Raw genomic sequence first — 26,655 nt, forward strand, 5'->3', positions numbered from 1 at the left:
CATGAACTGACCAAAAGCCCAAAGATGTGGGAGAACACATTAATAGTCTGTTGAGTCTAGAGATCTGGAAACCATGGAGTTAGGAGATCAGGCAGTGAAGACAGGATAAAGTGGAAACCGAGGGAGTGGAGCCTAGATAAACCATCAGAGCACATGGCAGAGACAGAGCTCATGGCACTTAGTGACTGATGGGAGACTGGGCAAGGTCAGTCTTGCCTGCCAGGGCATGGGTTTACAAAGCCTGGCAAATGAATAATCCACATAGAATTTCAAGATCCCTAGTGCCAGGGTGACATGTGGCTTCCCCAATTATTCTCTTTACTGGGTATCTCACTCTGTCTTCCACTCCCAGAATCCAAACACTTTTTTGTTGATCTTCTCAATGGCTACTTGGCCTAGTGCCAAAAAAAAAAAAAAATAATAAAAACAAAAACAACAAAAAACTAGGTGGACATTGATAAAGGGGGTGGTAGAACAAGGGCTTAAGAGAGTCACCCTATTGGCCTGGGTCTCTCTTGGCCAGGCAACATGGCTCAGCCAGAGCAGGGAATTACAGTGTTGGAGCTGTCAGAGGCCACCGTCCCTAGATGCTTGGGTGCTCCCACAGCAATACAGCTCAGGACTCTTAGTGGTAATCGGGGTCTAGAACCAGGGCCGCACCATGAGCAAGCAATCCCCACGGACTACCGTGAGCCTCCACAATACATGAACTGTGTTTAGAATCAGAACGAGTTTGTGTTCTGGTACTTTGTGTGACTTTGGGTCAAGTGAGGACAAAAATCCCGAACTTCTCCATTCCATGGTGTACTGTTGACTAAGAGGAGGTAGAAATCAGAGTCTTTTGGGTTCTAGACACTGCTACTCAGTGTGGCCCACTTGGAACCATCATATGTCTCAGGTAAGAGATGCTGCTGATCTGGGGTCACATCTTGAGAAAGCAAGACTCTAGAGTGTACTAATAGGAGAAAGAGCCGTTATCACCTGCACCATGAGTTTGTCAAAGAGGAAGAGAATATGAAGTGGACACCTTATGGGATGACTGCCCTTGCTGTCCCCAGCAAAGAGAGCAGCTATGTTTCCCTTTCCTCCATGATGAATGCCTAGGGGATAGGCTTCCCAGTACCCTGGACCCTGGGCAGAGTGGAGGGGAATCTTGGGCCCTGGGATGTCAAGGGATGAGTAGGGCAAACCGATGAAACTTCCTCTTTCTGGTCTGTCCTTTCCCTACTCCAGCCAGGATTCCCACAAGGAAGGACAGAACCATGGCTCTAGGCTTGGAAAGTTGGACATTCCAATGTGTGGGTCCTCCCCAGAGCATGGGGACTCTTACTGACCTCATGTCTGATCAGGAAGAGCCACCACACAGACTGGAAATGGCTCCCACATAGTGAATAGAGATGTTTCAACTACAGATTTTCTCCAGATGAAATGACTAACACCAGGGTACCCCCACAGGCTCTGTCTTCCCCACCACGTAAGACCCAGATACTCGCAGGCATTCCACATGTGGAAGCCAAGCCGCCACCACTCATACGTGCTTCCACAACTAGCGTCGAGCACTTATTATACGCCAAGCACTGTGCTAGAAGCTGGGAACACCAAGGCACAGTCCTTGGCTTCAGTAGCTTGTCATCTAGCAGAAAAGACAGACACAGAAACAAATGATTACCATGTGGGAAATATGGTCGTAGAGGTCCTTTCCAAATGCCCTGGGGACCCTGAGGGAGAGCCTGAAGCTGCCTGGTGAGCTGGGCAAGGCCTGACCAGGAGGGGTATCTGCGGTGAGGTGTGAATTTCCCAAACTGAGAAGGGGATGGATGTATCCCAGTGAAAGGAGACATTAGAGCCCCAGGGAGTGGACAGGCTGAGGGGTGTGAGAGGAGAGGAAGAAGGTGAAGGTTATGTTGGACAGCAAGCAAGGCGGGCAGGTCTTCAGATGCTTGACCGTCCGGATAGAATGTTTGGATTCTATCTGGTCGGCTACAGAAAGCCAGAAGACTTGGGAGAGAAGGAGAGAGGGAACATGGAAGGCAGCAGTAAGGATGCACTGGGAAGGAGAAAACCTTGCAGGAAGGTTACCGCATAATTGAGCGTGTGACCAGGTTCTGAACAAAGGCCTCAGGTAAGTCCCTCACTTTGCTCAGCCAGTGACACCGAGGCTGTCCCCAAGCTCAGACATTCTCTGATCAACGGAGGCAATCTTTATCCGTGTGCTGGGCATGCAGGCCTCTTCTACACGTGCTGTTAATCCTCCCCACAACCCCGAGAGGCAGGGATTCTTAGCCCGTTTACAGAGGCAAAAACTCAGGACTCACTTGGGGACGGTCAGACAGCTGGCGAGTGGCAGAGCCGGGTTGGCAGGAGACCCAAAGCAATGCCTGATGTTTACCTGGGCTTTTAAGAAGCCACGGGGTGGGAGGGAGGCTCATGGACAAGTTAGGTTTTCAGGACAGCTGTACCAAACTTAAAATTTGTGATACAGAAAAGTTCTGCAAATCCTTATCTTTTCTCTAATGACTCTGTTTTCATTGGAAATACTGAAAAAGAGAGTTCTGGGCCTCCCCCCCCACCCCCTGGCTTCACTCTCCAGGTGTTGGTCACTAACCTCTGGCATCCACAGCATTGGCTCAGCTGAGGGCGCCAGTCTCCTTCCAAGGCCAGATCCCTTCACCCTTCAGCCCACTACCCCACCTCCATCCTGAGACTCTCACAAGCTGGTATCATTTAGAGCAGAGTTTCACTCCCAGTCCAACTCCTGTCTGGGCAATGGGATGGGAGCTCTTCTTCTCCGAGGAAGAAGTAACTGAGACATGGGCCAGCCGCTCCCAACCACGGCGGAGGCAAAGATTCCAGAAATGCGGCATTTTGCACTCGTGGCGGCTGCTAGGCTCATAGAGGTTGGTGTCAGAAGAGAGGCTGGCCCTGGAGGTTTGTTCAGACCCCAGGACGCCCGGAGCTTTCAGAAACTGTTTCCCTGTCATGCAGAAGTCAGGCAAATGGGAACTGACATTCTCTCTCATCTTCTCTGGACAAAAATCCACCTTGGATCCCGTTCCTACCGTCTAAATCCACAAGCATTTCCTGCCGCAGCAGCAGAGGCTCCACGATGACAAAAGCAGGCAAGTCTTCCCAGGCCGATGGGTTTGAAGAGTTTCTGAGACCCACCTCCCAGCTGGGCAGAGGTGAGGGCCTGCAGGCTCTAGTGGCGAGCGGGGGTGAGCCCGGGCCTTCCCCGGGCTCCACGGTGGGAACAGTGTCCAGGGCATAGACAAGGCCGCACACAGAGGTCATAAAACAAAATTTATCTTTAATTTGTAAGTGTCAACAGCAGTACAAAAGATGGAGTGATGACGACTAGATTAAGGGTAGAGAGGACAGTCTTGAGGTAAATGAGCATAAATAGGCAGTTCTTATAGACACTCCCCTGAGGGGCCGAGGCCCCTTCATGGCATATACATTATCACCCAAAGATGGCATGTTTAACATATCAGGAAAGCACCTTGTGCAAAAAGAAAAAAAAAAAAGTAGCTAAGGTGCCAACATACACCAGGATAGATAAGAACAGTGTGTCTTTCAATTTTGTCTTTTCCCTTAATTATGAGGCAGAGGAGGGGAAGACTTTGAAAAGTACCACTGAAAGATTATTCAAGGTCGAGTTTATCTCACGTCAATACTGCACAACGAAATCCAAGAAATGTGTGTATGCAACAAAGCTAAGAACAATGATTCATTCCTTTAAATTTGAAGAGATTCTTTTTTTTTTCTTTTCCCATTTCTTTAATCCTTAGCAAACTTTTTTTTTTCCATTATCAAGAGGAGAGTGTGAGAGACATGTGATGGCAACCCTTAAGGTAATTTAAAAACTTTACACTGGACTGTACAAGATTTTTTTTTGATAAATTATTTACATTTTCAGACTTTCAAACATATTCAAAGCAGCAATAGACACTAGTTTTTATGGTTTTTGTTTTTGTTTTTTTTTTCTAATTGCCCAAATAGTTACCAGCCATGGGCCAAGTAGGTACCTGCATTATACATAGAATTTCTACAAAGAAAATCTGCAGTTAAATTTGCTCGAGGGTGTAGCAAATGCCCTTAGCATCCTAAGGGGCCACACCCACAGTGTTGCTAGAGGACCCAAAGCACAGTACCTTGACAACAAGCTGTAGTTGTCCCAACAGCCTACGCGAACTTTACACTTTGAAACAGCAGCCAGCATGTCAGTCCAGCATGTCAGTGAATTGTGCTGATTAAATTAACATAGAATACAATCTCACAATATACATCACAAACAAATTACAAGGTCGGGAAATAAAAGAGTTACAGTAAGATAAGTTATGTAGTAACAGCTTATAAGCTTGTCTAAGGTAATAAAAATTTTACATGGCAAATACAATAATGAATGAACATAAATGCTAAGCATTCTAATTTGCTACGAGCCGGAGAAGGGTACCATAAAGACTGCACTTTCAAAAAAGCAAAAACACGTATGACAAAGGAAGACAAACGGAGAATGCGTATGAACAGATCTGCAATGTGCAGCATACGAAACAGTTAAATATTTGCACATTCCCCATACTCCAAGAGCACCAGCACTGAGGCCTCACCTTATGCTTGTGGTTCTTCAGGAACAAGAAACTACTGAGCAAGACAGGTCACCGAGTTGCCGTCAAGCGTTCCTATAGCCACGGACACCAGTGGAAGAGTGGAAGAGTATCTGCGCTAAACATTACCTTTCTGCTCCCCTTACCCCCCCACCCCCACACTCTAGCCCTGCCCCAAAGGTACCAGCATTCCGAATACTTGTTCGTGAGCTTTTGGAAAGCAGTCTGTCCCCAGAAGGAAAGATGGGATGGGGGTGAGAAGGAAATGTGTTTGCATATCAATATTTGCAATGATCCTAGCAGAGGGTTATGCTCAACAGTACATGGCATCAGAAACAGGACATAATCGGCAGGAATAATAGATAGAAGTTGTTTATTAAGGAAGAAAACATGTCAGGGGGCAGATGACTTAAGGAAATGATGCAAGTGCTTCTATAAGAGGACAAATGAGGTCATACAATATTATTATACGTTGAGAAGTGAGCTTAAGTGCCGACTCAGTCCTTGGACAAAACGTGCACAAAATCAGGCAAGGCTACAGCAACCATTCTTCTCATTTCCTCATTATAAAGGAAGACCCAGGAATAATTTCAATACATTCCTCTAGCTGCATTCTTTGTAGTTGTTGGCACTTGGTACAGGACTTCTCATATGGTTTAAAACTACTAAGTGATTCTTTTTTCCATTTCCTAATGAGTAGGTAGAGGTCAGCTCTTTGCAAAAGGAGTATATTGAGAGAAGCAGCCTCTGCCTGTGGTGTGCAAGTGACCAGGCTGCCTTCCTACTGGGGGTAGCTGAGCTTCCTCGGAACAATCCAGGCTTTCAGCTAGTGCCTGTGCTCCTGGCTCGGGAGGGTGTGTGCCGAAGCAGCAGCCCAGCTTCGTAAGGAAAAGAAAGAAGGCTTTAATTTCAGCCCTAGAGCGATCACACCCTTTTCAAACACCCCAGGCTCCAGTGGGGCTAATGTTCAGGGGAGGCCAGAATTTGACAAGCTTGACAGCGCTGTGAGCCCACACCTGAATTTAGAACTTGGCCTGGGAGACCGAGTCAGGACCCTGGCATATCGAATCAGGCCTGAGGACAAGGCTGGGGAGTATTAAATACCAAGTGAAGCAAACTGGTGTCCTCCTAAAAGATCGGGCTGTATACACACACGTGAGGATGACAAATGTTCCCGCCTTCCTGGAAAAGGTGCTGCATCGCATCTGCCAAAGAAATGGAGAGACCGCCTGCCTGGCTGCTCCTGTCTGCGGACTGACCTCTTCTTTCTCCTGTTCTTTCCTTTCCTCCCCTCCTTCCTTCCTTCCATCCTTCCTTCCTTCCTGTCTTCCTTCTTTTCTTTCTTTCTTTCTTTCTTTCTTTCTTTCTTTCTTTCTTTCTTTCTTTCTTCTTTTCTTCCTTTCCTTCTTTTCTTTCCTTCCTTCCTTCCTTCCTCCCCCAAATGGTCCATTTTTTAGGAGAGGATCGTGGGCCAGTGTCCCTATTCTAAGTGACAAGGAAAATCCTGATCCTGGTAAGTTTTTTTTTAGCAACATGGAGATGATCTGTCTTTGATTTGAAGATACTGTGAAATAGGAAGCCCAGGAAATAGTTGATGAGCACTCTTTCATCTAATTGGCATGGCAGGACTTTTATTAACGGTCAATCTCAGAGGCAGATGTTCGCCTGTAGAATGGCATTCACGCTTCTTGCTATTAAATGGTCACAGAACTCCGTTATAAGATTTAGGCAGACTAACAAAAGCAAATTCACTCTCCCCAGCTGTACTGGAAATTTAGGATGTTCAATTCTTTGAGTTTCTAGAATAAACAAGTAAGTAAAAATCTGAGTCTGTGGACAGTGGGTTCCAAACTGAATGGGAACCCTGGAGAAGGGTTTGACTGCCCCCAGCGACAGGTGGAACACTGCTCTCACTGCGGCTGCTAATTCACTATCCCCATGAGGTACAGTGACTTGTCAACTTCTAGTCTGGACCAACATATATGGATAGAGAACGAAAAGGAAATACATAACTTATATCTCACTAAGTACTCATGAACCAAAAATAAATTCTATTTCTATGTTATATTTACACAATTAGAAAAATCTAAAATGAGATGGTAAAGTCATAAGAACTTTGTTTAAGCCCCACTGAAAAGAAAACGAAGTGATCCCTATGATTGTCATTCTTAATTTCCGTGCATATTTAGAGCCACACTTGGCTAATAAATAAACTGCTTATGCGCAGAATTTAGATTCAAATACAGCATCACTGTTTGACCCAATGAAAGAGACGTTTACAATCAGATCATTCCTGAATAGCCTTTCACTTTTAAGAACATGGCTAGGAGTAACTGCACCCCAGTACTGAGGCAGAGCTGGAGCTAAAACAAAGTGTTCATACACACATGTATTTTGCATAAATAAATGAAATAACAAGACATAAAAATGACTCAAATCCGGCAACTGTGAGGCAAGCCCACACGAGTCGAAACAGATGACTTTTGTTCATGTCGTTTTCGTACAACAGTTTCACATTAGTCAGAAGTGATAAAAAATACCATTTATATCCAGTGCTTATAACACTTACGAAACAACATCTGTGAGTGTGTGTGTTTTTTGTTTTTTTCCTTTCTTTTTTTTTCTTTTTTTTTTTTTTTAACTATAAGCAAAATCAAGTTTCAGTCCTAAAGAACAGTCCTTTGTTCTCCACCAGCCGAGAATATTATTTTGGCATGGTCATAAAAACAAACAAAATTAACCTACTGTTCTAAATGTTTGCCTTTGTGCAAAATTAATTACATACAATACAATGCTAGCCATATAGCACTCTACCTATGCGGCAAAATAAAAAAAGGAGGAGAGAGGAGGAGAGAGCAAAAGCTGAGTCAAAGAGAAAGAGAAAAAAACACGAGTATGAAGTGAGGAGGAGAGGTATATAATCAAAAAAAAAATCAGTAAGACAATAATAAATATTCATTTTTGAGAAAAAAAATGGCCTCCTCCTCATTTAAAATAAATGTACAAAAACAAAGTTCCAATCCCCAACCAATACTACAAACAAAACATTCCTATCAGTACCTTAATCAGCTTATGGAGAGCACTCCCAGCTAATGACACAGCCAGCAACATCTTGGCTAGACCTATTTATTGCTATTAGGTATGGCCTTGAGCACTCGTTAAATAAATATGAAGGTACACTATTTTCTTCCAAGTGACAAAATGGCTCAAGAAATCTGATGGGGCCGTTCCTATGTCCTGGTGATCAGATTCTGGGTTGTCCCATGAGGTCAACTGTCCCATTAACTGACACTTTCCCATTGAACCACTCTGGGTGAGGCTCCCTCGCCCACCATAAGCAGTCAGTCCTGGTTTCAGGAAGGTCAAAATGGCATGGCTGAGCTTCCAGTAGTTAGGAGAGGGGAATGAAACCTCACTGCCTCCCCACCCATCAGCACATCTCCAGAGAAATCCTCCTGTGTCCAGTGCTGTTAATCATGTTCACAGGGAGGCATGCCCCCCCCCCACCCATGTGGCCACCGATGGGGGGAGGGAGCCAGAGGAGCTCACCTGCCGCCCCAGGAGTCATCCGTTCCCCAGAGTTAACAGTAGGAACATCCCCTACAGGGAATGTATCTCCCCTCCTTCTCCTTCCCTATGGTTTTCTTTCATTCTCTGGATGTATCATGACTATTTGCCTCTATCTTTGCCTTGAGGCTGTCATGTGGCTTCCTGCATCCTGGGGATTTTGCAAAAACAAAACAAAACAAAAACAAAAACAAAAACTCTCTAGGCATGCCAGATGGGACAAGGCAACTCAATGTGGAGATGCCAGCCCATGACAGCATCGCTGTGGCCTCCTCTGTGGCCCACAACCTTGGGCTTTCGTCTCGGCTGTGGACCCTCCTGCCGGGCAGTCACCACTGCTGCCTCCTGCTGCCGAAGGGCATTTAGGGGTAATGCCGCTGATGCAGATCCTACCACTGTTGCTAGACTGTATTAGAGGGGAAGTCTGGCGAAAGACTTGAGGTCCCAGAGAACCTCAGGGGCAGACCTGTTGAAGTGTAAGACTCTACACCTGTATCTAAATACACAGCCCTCCAGCCAGAGAGACACTTATGTTTGAAAACAATATAAGTATTTAACAGAATCTTGTTTCAGAAATGCTTCCAGATGCTCTGGGGACATAAAATCACTATGTACACCTTTTGCATGTAGCAGGAGAAGGAGGTGAAAGGGGCTGAAAAGATCTTCAGGGAAGGAGGGTGAAAAACAAGAATTATTAAATTAATGCCAACAACATTTTTTTTCAAATAAATAGTAAGTGGACCCTTGACATTCTGGAATGAATAAATTATTTAAGAGAAAATGTGTTAAGACTGAATGTCAGGGTTAAAAGGCGAAGGGATAATGGATGTAGTGAGAGATGGTCTCAGGCAGAGAAGACCACCACGTGGGTATCTGGTGTGGTGAATGCTCTGGGGCGCGCTCGTCGCGGCGCATCACACACTGATGGCACGTCAAGAGGCAAACACGATTGGGTACGTGCACTGTGGCAACCTTGTTCGTTCCTTACAATATCTTGTCTCCAGATTCCTGAGTACTTTACCATTTTCTGGAAAAAAAAAATGTGTGGTTTGCTATTTTATTTTAAGATGCCAAAGATTGTCTAAGACTTCGCAGTGTCTCCTTTAAGACTTCCAAAATATGAAGATTCAAAAGTTCTGAGAAAAGTTTGGCACATTCAGAGTTTAACTCTACACGTGGAAAAATGGAATTCCGAGGCCTTTTGAATATGCTCTACATGCAGCTGCACACGCTGTGGACTTTTCTGTTTCACGATATGAAATCCTCAGTTGTTCTCTCCAATAATTCAGAATAAAAACACATTCACAACCTGTAGGCCGGCACAGCATACCTGAGTGAGAATGTTTAACCCCATCTAAAACAGTAACTTAAACCTTTATCAACATCCAAAAGGAAAAAAAAAAAAGTAAGACAAAAATATAAGACTTGTAAGACAGCTATGGGTTGAGATAAGTTTTCAAGTCCTGGTGTCTCATATTTAATATGTCTTCACCTAAATTAAAACAACAACAACAACAACAATAACAATAACGACAAAAACTCAAGTTCATGAAAAATCTGGGAAAACTTAATCTGTCTCACACTTTACGAAACAATTAAGACCATTCTGCTGATGTAATTGTGGAGCCACAAATGCATGCGGGCTCTTTAAGAACTTTTTGTTGGGGGAGGGGAGGTGAAATGTCAAAGTATTTTAATTCAGCAAACAAACACTCCTCAGTTGGCACTGACAGCTTCAGGGGCTTCATTTTCACTGCTATAGTCTGATTTGGGATCATCTTCATAGTCGTCATACATTTCCATTTCATCTTCTCCATTAATCATTTCATTTCCAGCTAGGCTCCCGCCGTCTGTCTTCATACCATAAGTGCTCTGGATGACAGGGAGGCTGGGCTCTGGGCTGGCGGAGGTGCTAGAGCAGTCAGATGTCATCTGAGGTGACGGTGTGGTTGTTGCCATAGTAATAGCACCAGGATACACAACACCTGTTCCTGTGGTGATTGGAATCTGAGGCTGCTGCCTGTATGGATTCAAAAAAATAAAATAAAACGGGGAAATCTGTATGTTCTTCCGGGTGGCACTCGAATTCCTCCCCCACACATTCTGAGAGAGGGCTCTGTTTGACATTCTAAGCAAACCACAGAACGGGACAAAGGTGCTCCCTGGAGGTCCTGCACATCGCCCCTGGTTGCTATGGTTGGGCATTAAGCAATACAATGGAGCAACTTATTGATGGTTTTGAAACATAAAAGCAGGGTTCTTACAACATCACATATGGCAAAGGTTGAATAACACTTGGCATTTGAAACCAAGGCTGTAGTCAATTCCAAAAGTTACATGTGACATCATTTTTTAAGATCTCCCAGGACGATAAAAACAAAATAACTGGTAGCGTGAGATATATTTTAGTGACACTGCTAAGCAGGCTCGTGTCTTCAGCTTGGCTCGAGAATTGTACAAAGGGAAGATCAAGATGAGAAGGGATCGAGTATGTCCCAGAGAGTCGGATTTAGCAAAGCATGTATTTGCTATCTATGCAAATATCTACCTATTTCTATGGCTGAACTGGAAGGGACACTCCTTTAAGGAGCTTCTATTTTCATAATTATGGAAGGAGCATCTTGGATGTCAGGACTCCCAAGGCCCTGGCCTGGCACTGGGTTGGAGGAGTCAGGGGTGAAGAGTGGCGAGAGCCCTGCGACTTATCAGAATAACACACATTGCCTCATCCCAGATCCTAGCGGGTGCCAAGACTGGGTCACACCAGATCATTCTGTCATAATGGTACTCTGGTTCAAATAAACTTACCAGACCCTGTATGAAGGTCAGTCTCTCCCTCTAAAGGGAGACATTGCTCTCTGCTTCTCAATTTCCCTTGAAGCATTGTTATTGGTTGAAAGAATTAAAGACCTACGACACCTAGCTCACAGACTATGACTGAAAAAATATTCTCATGGTTGCGATATTTACCAAGCGTTCCTCAACCTGAATGGACAATAATTACCATTTAAATTCATTTCAAAGTATCACTGTAACTATCCTCTCTGAACTTCAGTTTCCAAATGTTTATGAGAGCTGGGGTCAGGGAAGTCTTGGAAGGTCCTTTCACCTTTTAATACTCATGACTTCAGGTTGGTCCATCCCTTGAATGGTTCTTACTGACCCTCTACAATATCGTTAAATCTTTCTGTCCACCTCAGTCAGAAAAATATCCCGAATCTATGAAGAAGCAGCTAAGTTACCAGCCATTCTTTGACATTTCTGGAATAATTTTCTTGGAAAGCCCAGCATGCCTTCCAGCCTGGTAGAAGGAACAATGATGGGAATGACCTAGACTCACTCTGTGAGATACTGCATGATGCTATCTTTAACTACCTCTTCCAATCCCCAGAAGGGATGACTATGATTCCTTCACCTCTGACTAATACAATATAGCAAATATTTTCATATATATTACCTCATTCAATTAACACGGCAAACCCATGAGGTATTGTCATGCCCAGGTAGGGTAAGGTAAGGTAAGGCCTTGTGTAAAGTCCTGCATTCAACACCCAGCAGAGCCAGCTTTTAAAACTAGGTCACTTGACTTGAATTCTATCACTCTCTCCTCTATAGATATTCAACGGACAAATAGACTATGCTCACTGTGTCTCATAAAAATTCCTGATTTCTATAGATCCTGTCGGTACCCAGTTGGCACTAAGACCTGATATTGATCCATTCTCTATGAAGCTCATGGTGACTTTTTTATTGCCTGAAGAAGATGATAGAGGAATCCAGACCTGTTCACAGAAACATCTCATAAAATACTAGTTTCCCTCTTAAAGAATCAAATTCTAAAAACAGTATATTCTGCTTCCTAACTTTTGGGCAAATTAACGCAAAATAAATTTCATGCTAGCCTGCCCAAGGCAGTGAATGCCTCATTAAATTTTTTACAGAACTTGGATAATTGCAATAAAAATATTTTTGCCTTAATCACATGATGAGTGTAGAGTAAAAACTTTTATTGCAATATTAACCCATTTTACAGATTTCCCAATTTGGTGAGCTAATCTGTAACATAAACTCTACATTCCATACACTAACTAGCCAATGGTACACTTTCTTTTCATAAAGGACATTCTTTTTTCAGAAAGAATAGATGGTCAGTTTTGTAGTATTTTTTAATCAAACTATCTACATGTATTGGTCTCTTAAATAAATTTTAACTGGGCTCCTATTATGTGCAGGTGATAATGCTTAGGTGCTTATGCTCAGATGCTTTCACGTTATCTTCTTTAACCCTCACAATAAGCCTAAGAGGTGAATATTATTTCCTCTCTTTACTGATGAAGTTACCTACTAAGTTTCAGAGAGTTCAAATTGTTTGTCCAAGGCCATAGGAGCATGACAGCCAGGAGCTGAACCCATCCTTAATGTCACAAATTCTCTACTGGATATCAAGATTAGGGTGAGGAAGGCAAGCTCACATGGTCAGAAAAATACATGGCAATATGGATCAGAATCAAACTCTTCGAAATTGGGCTCCACATACTTCACAATACTTGGACATTAAGCTGGTAATTGAACACGAAAAACAAACAAATAAAACATGGGTACAACTTACTTTCTGGAGTGAGGCACATGATAGCCAAAAGCCAACTACTGGTGGTAGGGGGATGCCAGACTATGTCACCCACTGACTCCCTGTCTACTTCCTGCCTCATCATTGCCCCTCTTTCCTTAAAGATGTTAGCTCCTGGCTTACTGTCACTCCCTTTCCAACAATTCTGCCATAATTCTTGATGACTCCTATCCATGGAGGTGATAATATCGACACCTTGCCATCTCAAGTTCTTGACCTCCTCTCCGCGGTGGTGCTCTGGCCCCCTTCCTGTGTGAGCAGACCTTGTCATTTTCCAGCTGTAACCCTCCCCTGATGTCCATTTTAAACATCCCATTCTATGACCACCACATCTTCTCTTTCTAGTTTTCTTCCTCTGAAACCCCAGTCCAACAATTCTCCCACCCTTTGGGCATCTATAATTCCTTGATCCTTCAACAAATTTTTGCTGTCCCTGTCCCTCCCCCAGGTGTCCTGCCTTTACCTCTTTACCCAGGATAAATTCTGTGGTTCGTCACTGTCTCACAGGTACTCTCCCCTCCCTTACAAGGCAAAACTTGAACTCTCTGCCTACTTTTGAGCACTCCCACATAGCTGAACTGGCTGCAGAAAAAACACACTACCATGCATACATACCAGTCTCAGATTTTTTTGAGCATGAATTTCAAATTAGCCTTCAGTGCTGTTCAGCCCTCATGTTGTACTTTTTCCTATGACACTCCCTCTTCTACTCTCCTAGATAATTATTTCACACCTTCTCAGCTCTCTTCGGATGTCCAACTTCTCCCATATCCTCACTCTCAATTGATGACCTGGCTTTCCATTTCATGGAGAAATTAGAAATAATCAGATGAAATTTTTCACAAGCTCCCACCAATCACATTTATCCATCTGCCTCTGTCTGTTCTAATTCTCTGCTTGCCTCCCTGTATTTTGAATGAATTTGTAATCCAAAGTAAGGCCAATCCTTTCACTTCTGCACTGAAACTATCTGTTCTCGCTTACGAAGGATCTCTCTCCAGTGACCGTCTCTCCCATCTGCACGATCAATTTTCCCTCTTTCCTGGATTATTCCCATTTGCACATAAATATGCCACAATCTCTCCACTTTACTTATTTTTTTAAAAAGATTTTATTTATTTATTTGACAGAGAGAGAGATCACAAGTGGGCAGAGAGGCAGGCAGACAGAGGAAGGGAAGCAGGCTCCCCACTGAGCAGGGAGCCTGAAGTGGGGCTCGATCCTAGGACCCTGAGACCATGACCTGAGCCAAAGGCAGAGGCTTAACCCACTGAGTCACCCAGGCGCCCTCTCTCCCACTTTAGAAAAACAAAAATCAACAAAACTCTCTCTTGACTCACATCCCCCTCCAGCTACCGCTCTATTTCTCTATCTCCTTTAAGGCAAAACTCTTTGAAAAACTGTGTATATTCATTCTCTTCATTTTTTCCACTAAATTCTTAAATTTACTTCAATCACTCCCAATATTCCACTGAAATACAGCTTGAAAAGGCAATACGACCAGTGAGCTCCATGTTGTTAAGTTCAAGAGTCAGTTTTTGGTCCTCATCTTACTTGATCTATGCCATTGGCAGCATTCGATACAGGTGGCCACGTTTTGCCTTGCTGAACTGCTTTCTTCGCTGGTCCTCTGTTCTTCTTCCTATTTCACTACCTCTCCTTCTAGCTCCCTGGATGTGCACTCCCTCCTTATCAACCTGACATCTAAACTCTGAAGTACCCAAGGATCAGTCCTTGTACCTCGTCTTGCTTCTATCTAAATTCATGTCCTTGGTAAGCCTGTCCATTTTTCATAGCTTTGAATATTATCTAGGTGCTGACAACTCTCAAATTTGTATGTCCAGTAAGCACTACATTCCTAAATTCCAGAGTCATATATGTATATAACTTCTTACTTGATTTGGATATCAAAACAGCATCTCAACCTTACAGATCCAAAAACCAAACTCCTGATCATCGCCATATACCTCTCCTCTCAAGGGCCTTCTGATCTCGGTTAATGATCACTTCATCTTTCTGGCTGTCTGGGTCAATCCTTGGTAACTGTATGTATGTCCTCTCAAACCCTATATCCAGTCCATCAGCAAATTCTAGTGGTCCACTGTCAGGAATCCATCCAGAATCCATCTACTTCTTGCTACCTCCACTCCTACAAATCTGATCCAGGCTACCACCGACCCTAATCTGGTTTATTGTAAGAGTCTGCCTCCTTATTTCAGCCATCTCCCGTTCAAACAATACTCAAAACCGTAGAGTGATCTTTTTAAAACCTAAATCAGATCGTAATACTCTTCTGCTCATGACCCTTCCGTGCCTTTCCATCTCACTCATGGTCAGATTTCAAGTCTTCACAAAGGCCAAAGGTCCTTTCACAGTTTGACTCCCTATTATCTCTCTGACATCTCTGCCTCTTCCCACCTACCCACTCTTCTCCTACTACTCTAGCCTCGTTAGTTCTTGAACATGCCAGTTGCAAGCTTCTCTCCAGACCTCTACAGTGGCTGCTCTCCCTGCCTGATTCTTCTCCCAGAGACCACACAGCTTGCTCCCTCACTCTGCAGGCCTGAGCTGCTCAAGTGGGAGCTGCTCAGTGAGCTTCTGTAGCCGCTCTTCTTAAAATTGCACTCCATCCTCTGACACTCCCTACACTTTCCCTACTTGACTTTATTCTAAGGCACTTACTATTTGATATTTATTTATTCATTGTTGATTGATTGCCTGACTTCCCCCACTGGAATATAAGCTTTATGAGGACAGGCATTTTCACTGATATAGCTCTAGAACTTAGACAATGCCTGGAACACAGGAGGCACATTTCATACTGCATACATGCAATGAATGAATGAATGAACAAATGAATGAACGAACTAGTGAATGGAGGGGGACAAATAAAAAAGCTGGGTAACCTATCTGAGAGAAGAAAAGACTTAATGAGACTAGACATATGCAAGGGAAGATAGTGGAGAAGGAATGTGACTATAACCATCTTTAAATGCTTGAATGTCTTTATAAAGAAGGAAGAGACTTGCTCTAGAAAAGGGGCCAAAGAAGAGGATTAGAATTAACCAACCAAGTAGCAGAAAGGTAGATCGCCACTCAGTGAAAAGAACTTTCTAGCATTAGGACATGCCCACAGAGAAACTAGCTCCCTTGGGAAGTGGTAAGCTCTCTAGCCCTAGAGTAGTCCAAGCAGAAGTCAGTGAGGCTCCTACAGCGGTTGGCGACTTGAAGTATATGACTTCTGAGGCCACTTCTAAGTTACCGCTGATTCTGTGGACACAAAATCATAAGCTAACAATCATGCTGGCCTTGCTTTCCCATTGTTGTTACCAGCATAATAAAAGACCGAAAAATCAAGTGAGCGTGGCTAATTATAGTTGCCAAATCATTGCTTTCAAGGGTTTCCAAAATATTGTTCCGCCCTACCTCTCTTACTTTTCTTTACTGCCAGGACTAACCTCTAGGTTAGCTTCATTTTTAAACTATTGAACATTTCTGCATTTCCCTCCATGTGTTCCTGGCTCTTCTTCCTGCTAAAATAGGAATCTTGACCTCCACATCCACCAGCCTGACCCTACTTAAACCTCAAGACCCCTTCCTCCAGGATGACCTATGGTTAGCCCTAGTGCATAGCAAGCTCTCCTCCCCTGAGCTTTGCTTGCTCTCACCTACAAAATCAGAATTAGTACTTCACTACAGATTAAGTGCAGCACTATGCGGTGTAGTCTCTCTTCTCTCTGTGTACATGTATGTATAGCAAACTGTTATTTGCTAATATGTTTATGTATGCATCTGGTTTCTCTGACTAGAACACTCTCTGAAAGCTCATTGTGTACAGAATTAATGCCTCATGTCCTATATTAATTTAGTACAGTGCTGGGCACCTCACTGGTTTCAAATAAGTCCTTACCAATTGACGGACCAATCAATTAACAAAATGGAAAATCCAGCCAGCAGGCTCAAGCTTTGTCTATCGGAAATTACTTTCCTGAAAAGCATTTTTCCTTCCTTTACAGATCAATTGCAAAGTCAAAATTCAAACACCGCAGGTTTCACAAACAGGAATAGCTGGCAAGTATTGGGCTTTACAAATAACGCATGCGCACACCAAAACAAAAGTTGTAGATGTTTGTGAAGGTATACGGATGCGGCGGAAATGAGCAGAGATGGCTGAGTACCCCTCCTCCCAGCCCCAGCAAAGGGTAAAGCCAACCCCGATAGAGCTCAGCATTATTGCGTGGCTTCCAAATCACAGGAATGTTCCTGGAATATCGTCTAGCTTCACCAATTGCAAAAAACCCCCATGTATTAATTTGGCAAATCCCCCTTGTTTGCTGTTCTTTCAGACCTTTACAGCCTCTACAAATGAAGACAATGAAGTCCGTTTCATTAGGAGATAAGCCTACACGTCGTACATCTCTGTAGTTAATACTGCAGTAAGAAGTGGAAAGAATAACAATCTTTTTATATTGCCTGTTAGAAACCCTAATCTGGCTTTCTCTATATGAGGACAATACTGAAAATTGTACAGCTAGCCTATGCTAATCAATTATATTTATAAGTACGTCACAGGTTTGATTCAACCTCTTTCAGATTAAGATCAAAATGGCAAATGTTCAAATCCCTTCTAGCATAAGGCACTAGAATATAATTCTTTTATAATATGAAATACATAGATGCCATGTAGCATTATTTTTCTAGAATAATAATATTTGCTCTGATTCAGGGCTTCCTATGTGCCAGATGTTTTTTTAGCACTTTAGATAGATCAAGCTATTCAATCTTCAGAAGGGCCCCATGTGGTAGGTATTATGGTCAGCTCTCCATTCTATTTATGAGGAAACTGAAGGGCAGAGAGTTTGAATAAGTTTCCCAAGGGCAAGTGGAGACTTCAGAGGAATAACGATTGTTGTGTATTAGTTGCTGAACCTAGGAAGAAGCAGATCTGGTATTTGAGACAGAACAGTCTGGTTCCAGAATTGGTGTCCACAAGCACTGCACTACATAACCTCTAAGGAGTTTGTAGGCTCTAAGTGAGGGACGTGTGTAGGGTGGAAAGGTCAATGGCTTGCCTTCATGTAAGCCTGGTTTAACCTCAGCTCTACAATTTACTAACTGTGTGGCCTTGGACAAATTATTTAACATCACTGAACCCTGTGTTTTTCAACCCCATAGTGAGGATGATACTGCTTATCTTGTAAATTGGTTGTATTTGCAAAGATCTATATAAATCACTTATCACAGTATATAGTATAAAGTAACTATTCAATAATTTACTATTATTATTATTCAAAAAGTAGCCAAAGATTTGATATTTTATAGTACCTGCATAATCCTCTATGCGTTCACAGGTAAGTTATTGAATAAACTTCAAATAAGTGGAAGTACATTGGGCCGGAATTCTTTAGGAAAAGACAATGATGTAGTTACATGTGCCCTAATGAATATTATTTCTACATTAATAGTACTCATTGAAATTATTAAAAGTTCTAATACTTAACCTGTTGATCAAAGGGGTTAAGTCTAAGGTAAGAGCTAATGTTATTCCATCTTCATATTATTGGTAAATTTATTTCATAATAGCCGAGTGAAAAAAAATCTAGCTCAATGAACTTTTAGTTGTATTGTCAGTAAAATGCACGACAATGCTGAGCAATATATGTAATTTTATTGGCTCGAAAGTTATGCATGTCTTTTCAAAACGCTATAAAAATTGATCTCACCCCCATTCCCTCAAGAAGTCAATAGCAATCTTTGAATTTCTTGTTTCTTTTCCCTCTTGTAATAACCTCACATCTAATGAAGATGAATTTCCAAAGATGAACCTCAGGGAGTTAATAATCTATCAAACACAACTATTTAAAAGAGAATACGAATCCTTAAGTAGAAATAATACCTGGCTTTGGGTTGCAAATATTACCAAAGCTGTGCAGAAGGAAATACTCAGCATTGAAAATTAAAGAACAAGACATTCTGGTCATTGCCTACATCTCTGTAGCCCCCCTCCACAGTCCAAAATGACCCTTCTATGAAGGATCCCCTACGTTACCAGGAACAGGATCCTTTGTCTCTAAAGGTCAAAGCTGCTTTAATGCCATCACGTACCACAACCAAAGGTCCTGGGAGCCCTTTTCCAAGTTAGCACAGCTGTGCTCTTAAGTGTGCCAGAACGGGGCGATGAGGCATATTTTGAGGCAGCTGTGGTAAGCACACCTCCTCAGTTGTTAGGCATGATGGAGGCAGAAACCTGGATTTAAACCTTGATCCTTTCTCACTTTTTGGCAGCCACGGGACCTTGATTTCTTTATCTTATTTGGAGGATTACGTGACTTGTAGATCTAAAATGTCTAGCGTACAGGATATAGTAGACAATAAATGGTAGATGTTGAGTTGTTTTAATGTTTTAAAAATTTGACATGGGTTGTCATGTGTTGGGTATTTTGATCCATGTACCCTCAGGTAAGGGGAAATAAGTCAAATAGAACTACTGCATCTCATATTTTCAAATAAGTATCAGGGAACTAAAATGGTACTTCTGACAGCCTTCCAGACTATGGCAAAAGAGACCCATTGTGTATGGTTAGGTACACAGAGACACGGCATGAAGAAAGAGGGGGAATCACAAAGGATCTCAAACTTAAACTCTGGTTCTCTGCTCAAAGGAGATTATATACAGTCTCAGAGACAGGATTAAAAGAAGACATCATCACCCAGTTAAAATAAGTGTGTATTTTGTTTCATGTGACTATGCTTCTCAAAGGGCACTATGAATCGGTATTTTTCATAAATCATCTAAATCGCCAGCAAATAGCCTTCTGATACTGCATTGTACTTTTGGTGTTAAAAGCATTATTTTTAAAAATGCAAACATTTATAAGACAGAAGAATTTGATAAACCTAGTTTGGCACGGCTTCCTCTGTTCATAGAGTAGGATTCTCAAATAACAAAGTGACTTAAGCCTCCCTTTACCTCGAAATAGTTCTGCCACGGTGTAAAGAAACCCACTGACTATCTGGTATAACCTAAAATATAGTTTTATTGTGATAGCAAATCCATATTTAATACTAAGGATAAGGATAAAAACTCACCTTTATTGATCATGTACTAAGCGCTTTGAAAGTACTTCGAAAAGCAATGCCTCACTGAATGCTCTCAACCATTGTACGAGACAGGTACTGTTATTTATTTCATCTCGTACACGAGGAAAGAGAGGCTCAGAGAAGCTCAGTAACTTGCCCAGGTGGGTGGCGCAGTGCTTGAACCTGAGTAGTCAAGCTCTGGAGCCCACGCTCCTCCGCAGAACTCTCTAGGGTAGGGCACAGATTCATGACGCAGACTGCTTTCATTGGCCTTTCTTTTTCTTATTCTATTTACTATTCCAAATTAATTTTATGCTTCTAAACATAGGCTTCTGAAACCAACTTTTTATTTTGTGGATTTTTTTTTTTTTTTTTTTTAGTGTCCTTAAAAATAAACAGCTCTTTACTTTTGCTCTAAGGTACATGTTTTCCTCACCTGCAGGGGCAGCTGTCCCGTTCTCCTACCATATAATAGCCCCTCGGTGCTTCCCCGGTTAACAGCAAATCCAGATGCCTTTTCACTCACTGCTCTCTCTTCAGGCCTATCCCAAGCATCTCCCCAATCGGATTGCAGCTGCCTCAGGCCAGGGCCTCCAGAAAGGTCCTCTGGTTTGTCAACCCCCTGGGCTTCTCTGCCTGGGCCTGCTGGAACCGACAGGCATCTGCACCCCCACTTATCCCAACTGCTGTGGTTACAAGGGGCCTCTTTTCAATGCAGACAGCCAGTCAGCCAAGTCGAAATTTATACCAGAAATCTATTACCTAATTTTTAAACAAAATGACATGAAATCAGACTTGAAGATATCAAAAACATGTCTAGTTTCTGATTTAAGCAAGAAAATCCACATTGTTATTGCTTCCACCACAGAATAATTTACTGCAACAGGAGTTCTGGATCTTAGGCCAAAAATGAGGTCCTCTAACCAATGTCAAGGCCAATTATCTTGTGGTAGATCCCACAACAAAAGCAGACTATTGTGATTAGAATCAGAAGCACCACCCAGAGAAGCTGGAAAGCTTCTGGGGATTTCTTAAGTTAGTTTTTATTCTTTCTCCCTGCATGTCTGCTTAAATAAACTACCAGCAACTTTGTGTGTGGGCACGGAACATCTTAGATTAGTCTGGGAGACTAGGAGAGGGCGACCAGGTTTGTTTTGAGCTGTTGAGCAGGAGCCAGGCTGCGAGACTCTGTGTGTGTGTGTATGTGTGTAACCCTGCAAAGATCACCACAGCCAAGCCCCTGGGTCGGTCTCGACCTCCTCCCTTCCCTGATCTCCTTCCCAACCACACTGCCGGTAGCCAGCCCGCGGTTTCCTACCGGGAAGGGAAAGCCCAGGTGGCCACGTTCGGGAACACTCACCCCACGGTAAAGAACTGCCTCATCTCCTGCCTCCGAGACCTCATCAGCTGCTTGTACTCCCCAATTCGGAGCTTTTTGCCATCAACAATGCAGGTGCGTTTCGGTCGAGGTTTGTATTTATAGTTCGGGTACTTCTCTAAGTGGATCTTGCTTAGCCGGGCCTGCTCTTCATAATAAGGTTGCTTCTCTTGGTTGGACATGGATTTCCAGCGAGACCCTAAACATAAAAATAGCCTTCAGTACCCGAGTGGTCAGGGCCCCATGTTGGTGGCGAATACCGTATACGCCTTCCCACGGCTTCGCTCGCGGGCGCTCTGTGTAGCCCCTGCCATCACACACCACGGAGCCTCCCAAGTAGTCTTTCACAGACGCAAAAAGCAAAGGATAATTTCGCATGTGATACATTTATTACATTATTTCTGTTGATAACTTAAAGCTGGTGCTACAAAAGATGTATCATTTTATTTTATTTTTTTTAAAGATTTTATTTATTTGACAGAGAGAGATCACAAGTAGACGGAGAGGCAGGCAGAGAGAGAGAGAGAGAGAGAGAGAGAGGGAAGCAGGCTCCCCGCTGAGCAGAGAGCCCGATGCGGGACTCGATCCCAGGACCCTGAGATCATGACCCGAGCCGAAGGCAGCGGCTTAACCCACTGAGCCACCCAGGCGCCCCAAGATGTATCATTTTAAAACACATCTCTGCTGCTTATAGATCACCTCCTGTGCCAAGGCCCTTCCCCAGTTATCTATCTGTCTCTCTCTCTCAAGGGGTGAAAAACCTACACTTCCAACGGGGACTCTCAAGGCTGATGGGATTCTCAGGAAAAGCTCTCCTGGTTGCAGAGATTCAAACATCTCCCACCCTTGTCCAAGCAGCTTTAGGGAGGCTACTCTGTGATAAGATGTCAGTAGATGCGGCTATCCTTCCGTATATAAAAGACCCCTGTGCACACCGTCTCCCCTGGCCCCAGGGTAATTAAAAAGCCTAAACCCTACTAAGAAGTTCTAGCTTTCGAGCCGGAAGCTACAGTTGGAATTATATACACCATTTTCAAGTACTATAAACGTTCATTTAAACCTGTACCAGTGACAGCACAAAAATTTTTAATGTGGTTTATAGAGGAAGAAGGAAAAGTATTCACTTCTCTAATATTGTTTATAAGGAATTATCTAAACACTTGACGAAGAAGGGATGTGCTTTTTTACATGTATCAAATTGCATTTTTGTGTCTCGCTGGTGAATAAAGCGGTAACAGCTGTGCTGACTGGATGTTAGCTATTCTTCAGTGGAGATTTTTCATACATAAACAAATGGAAAGTTGTGCAAATATTCTCTGTAGCCAGCAATATCCTGGTCTGCTTTAATAGCACATCCATCCCTGTTCTTTCCTGATTGTTGTGCAAAAGTTGTGTAGACAGTCTATGCAGATCGGCTTCTCTGGGTTCTGCTGACTCCCAGTAGCTTAAAGCCCCGTTTAACAGAGGATTCTTGGTGCTCTTGAAATACTTGTGCTTTAAAGTGTATATTTTCATGAATACACTTACTATATTCCTAATAAGTTTTTTCACAGAACGCACACCAATAATATAGATTCCCCACAGCTGCCAAAATGGAAACAGAGAGGTTCTGTGCCCATCTGAGAGTCTACTCATGCTGCTATTAAAATGGCCAAAAAAAGGGGAAAAAAGAAAATTTCAAAGTTAAGTATCAAATTTCAAGGACAGAGGAACACTGATTTTCTTTTAAATGTCTATTAACTAGAATAAAAATTTAATATATCTATGAGGAGCTTTTTGGTTTGAAAGGTACTTAAGTTGAAAAGGAATAACACTATCCCAGAGCATATCTCAGAATCTCTAAAAATAACACCCCGTTTAATTGGGATGACATTTAGTATCCATCTTTAAATTCAAAAATCAAAAGGGAACAACTTATTTTTTCTTAACATTTCACCACCATTTGATCTTATGTATGTTTTAAATTTTCTTAGAGGTTACTGCTTCCCCATGTCTCAGAATCAAGTTAAATTATTTATACAGTGACAGAACATGTGTATTTGTGTATGTCCAGATCACCGATATTTACTAAGGTTAAATATTTATTGCTTTTGAACAAAACATTTAAAAAACGAAAACCACAGTTTAAGTCTCTAATGTTTTTCAGCTTTTTAAATGGCTTCTTTTGAGATTTTGTCACATCGTGACAGCTTAAATAGAACAGTGCCTTCTGTGTTTTTTCTTTTTACAGAGGAAACATGTTGACGGTAATGCTACATGTTGAATAAAATATGTTCAATATGTTGAACACAAGAATTCCAAACTGTATCATCTGCACCAGGCAAGCTTTATGCTCAGAGAATGAGGCTTTGGTTTAATCCCGAGAAGTAGGAGAATCACTCTGGCAACTGACCACAAAATGGGCCTCTGCCCTGTGGTCTGTGCATTCAAGTCTCTGCTCTAAAATCTGAACTAGTCATATCTTATTAAAGTATATGCAGTTTCATTCTATGAGTTTTAAAGTGATCATTCGAGGCCCTGTTCAACACTCCAGGAATTGCACACGATTTGGGGGCTCACCCCAGTTCCTGGTGAGAACCCAAGAACACTGAAGCAGAAAACTGTAGTATCTGTGCCCCTTTCTGAGGTTACGTAGCAACTTAGGGATTGAAGAAGGCCGAATAAGAGGAGATCGAGCTTGTCTCCATGGTTCCTGTTTAGCGGTGACCTCTCTGAGTTGCCAAATTCACAGTATATAACAGACTGTAAATAATTTTGTCTCTGCAGTAAGTTTTTAGTCAGTCCTTCCCCAGCACCCGGGGACCTGTAACCCTTAAACCTAAATGCCAGGATGGGGGACCCAGAGATGATAACCAAGACTCCCGAGGCAGCCCGCTGAGCTACATCCAACGTCTGCAAACCACAGTCTCCCTCAGGGCTCAGGGGACGCCCCTGTTTACCACTCTCGGGGCTCAGGGGAAGGCGGGTAGAAGGTCAGCATCAGAGACTGCACTCACCTAAGATTTTGCTAATGTTGGAGTTATGCATGTCGGGGAAGGCCTGAAGGATTTTCCTCCTCTCATCCTTCGCCCAAACCATGAAAGCATTCATTGGTCGCTTGATGTGTGGCTCGCTGCTGGCCCTGCTGCGGGCATCCCTGTAGACTCGTGCTTCAGCCACAGTGGCGCCTCCTGTTGGCCAACAATAATACTGCTGTAGTTTAGCTGCAGAGCCATTCATTGCTTTGCTTCCTGTAATGTCAAGGCAGGAAGAACAAGACAGGTGCAAAGCATTATTATCTGAGTAACGTAACACAGCTTGTGCCTGCTTCGGCCAGTTTCCCTAGGCCCTTCTCTGCTCTTTAAGTGACCTCTTGGGAGAAGATGGTTTCAAATGACGATTCTACAGGCCCTTCTGATGGAGGCTTCAAAGACACACAGGGAAGAATTAATTCTGCATGTTTTATACACCTTGTACATTCTTGCTACGGTCAGTTGCGGGGGTTGGTTTGGCATCGACTGGCAGTATTTTATTAACCTTTCCTGCTGCGAGTCCTCCCTTCAAAAGCAGGCTCCCACCTATCATTTTAGCCTCATTTGCCAAAAATTGCCGCACTTCAGACTATCTCTTTACCTCAAATAGGATTCTTTCACGCAGTACTACGCCTTGTCCCTTGCTCCTCTCAGTGCCCGGAAGCCCCTTCTCCTCATTCTTCATGAAATGCCAACAAGTCCCACTCATCCTTCAAGGCCTGTTCCAAATGTGGTGTGTTTCACGAATTAATTAATTCGATACAAAATATTAACTGAGCAATTACTATGAGTTAGGCATTATGCCAGGGCTTAGGGAGGCAAAGGCAAATAAAACAGACTCTGCTTTTAGGGAGCACACAGAACAGAGGGACTACAGACCCCAGGCAATTATCACAGGGTGTACGATCAGTGCTACAATATTGAAGTGAACAGGGTGCCAAGAGGGCATCAGACAAGAGAGTCAGCAGAGGCGATGTCTAAGCTGTGTTGTGGAGGATGAATAAAGATCAGCACATGAATAGAGGAGGGCTGTAAAGACAGATGGGAAGGGTAATTCAGGCCAAAGGAACAGCATTTGCAATGATGTTCCCCGGGCTACATTCATTCCTCTTTCTTTTATGCTACATGCTCCAAAGTAATTACTTGTTTATGGGTCTATCTCTCTCTGATCTTTCCACTCCATCCTCAGGAATATGAGACCCCTAAAGTTGGTGTTTATGTTGTACTCATTCTTGTATCCCCAGGATTTCCCATGTAATAGATATTCAATAAATATTTATTAAGTAAAAGATTGGTTTTCAACTTCTATGCAAACTAGTAGACTAAAAGGCATTTATTTCAAGGGTCCTGATATGTTTTTCTGCTGTTTAAGAGTCGTTCTTTCATGTTTCCCTATGTAACTATACCTAAATCTCTGACACTTTATCATTTCCGAAGAGGTGACTCCGGCTATTAACATACTAGATTGAAATCCCTTTGAGTATATGGCAAGAACTGGCTCTCACTCCCTGCTGTATCCCTACATTCTAGTAAAGCACTTGGCATACAGAGTTTTAATTATAAACTATGTTAAATTAGTAAATGATGGGACAGATGAATGAATAAATGAAACATTTTCAGGGACCCTACTAGCGTGACACACGAAGTATGCTTTGCAATGTGGCATCTACTAAATAACCCCCCCCCCAATAGATTGAGAAACTTCTATAGCTAAACGTAAAGTGGTTGGACTGATGGCGTCAGCCAGGATTTCTGCTGCATAAACAGGAAAGCCTACTCCCAAAAGTTTAGAAGCAAAATATACATTAAAACCAACATTTCCACTTTCTGGAAAAAGTAAAGCCTTTCAGCTCAGTGGAGTGATTATACAGGAACAACATGACCCAATCAATCTCTGGCCCTTCTACTCTATTTCTAGATACCTTGATTAAGTAGAAATTTGTTTGTGTCAGAGCTAGTAATAAATTAGAACATTAAAGTGCACTATTATTTGACAAATATGATCATCATTTATAGCAAACAAAAGACAGGATAAAAGGGCCCAACTGGCTAATATTATCAATTCTTTTCTAAACATGAAAGAGGGCAGAGGGGCCACTATTTGAAAACCATGCAAAAATAATATATTTTATAAACATCCCTTCTTTTAGGCCTACTAGACAGAATGATCCCTTACATGAAAAGTCTCAGACCCCGAGATGCATAACTAATCTGCTACCTTTTTGCCACCATACCCACAGTACATTAATTTCATTTAAAATGCACTGACCATACAGGATAAATTGATTTCACTTTATATGGGTTTGACAGCCATGTTTATTGTGCAGTGAAATGTAGTGTAGCTTCCAGCTGACAATATCCATCAACACAGGGCAATATGCTGACTGC

General features: G+C 42.7%; 1 protein-coding gene across 19 annotated transcripts in view; it reads right to left on the reverse strand.

Annotated features, from left to right (window-relative positions):
• Positions 1-3,287: 3,287 nt before the first annotated feature.
• The window catches only part of SOX6 (SRY-box transcription factor 6), a 637,684-nt gene continuing 614,316 nt past the window's right edge, over positions 3,288-26,655 (reverse strand). For 15 of the 19 annotated variants that reach the window (XM_047691366.1, XM_047691365.1, XM_047691370.1 and 12 more), the window contains 3 exons: positions 24,253-24,486; positions 21,239-21,455; positions 3,288-10,191 (listed from right to left, as the gene is read on the reverse strand). In XM_047691366.1, coding sequence (XP_047547322.1) covers positions 9,888-10,191; positions 21,239-21,455; positions 24,253-24,486 — 755 coding nt within the window. In that variant the 3' untranslated portion in view covers positions 3,288-9,887. The remainder of the gene's footprint in view (positions 10,192-21,238; positions 21,456-24,252; positions 24,487-26,655) is intronic. The other 4 variants (XM_047691360.1, XM_047691359.1, XM_047691374.1 and 1 more) reach the window with 1 other exon arrangement.

This window comes from Lutra lutra, chromosome 10 (genome assembly GCF_902655055.1).
Source record: "Lutra lutra chromosome 10, mLutLut1.2, whole genome shotgun sequence".
Lineage (NCBI taxonomy): Eukaryota > Metazoa > Chordata > Mammalia > Carnivora > Mustelidae > Lutra > Lutra lutra.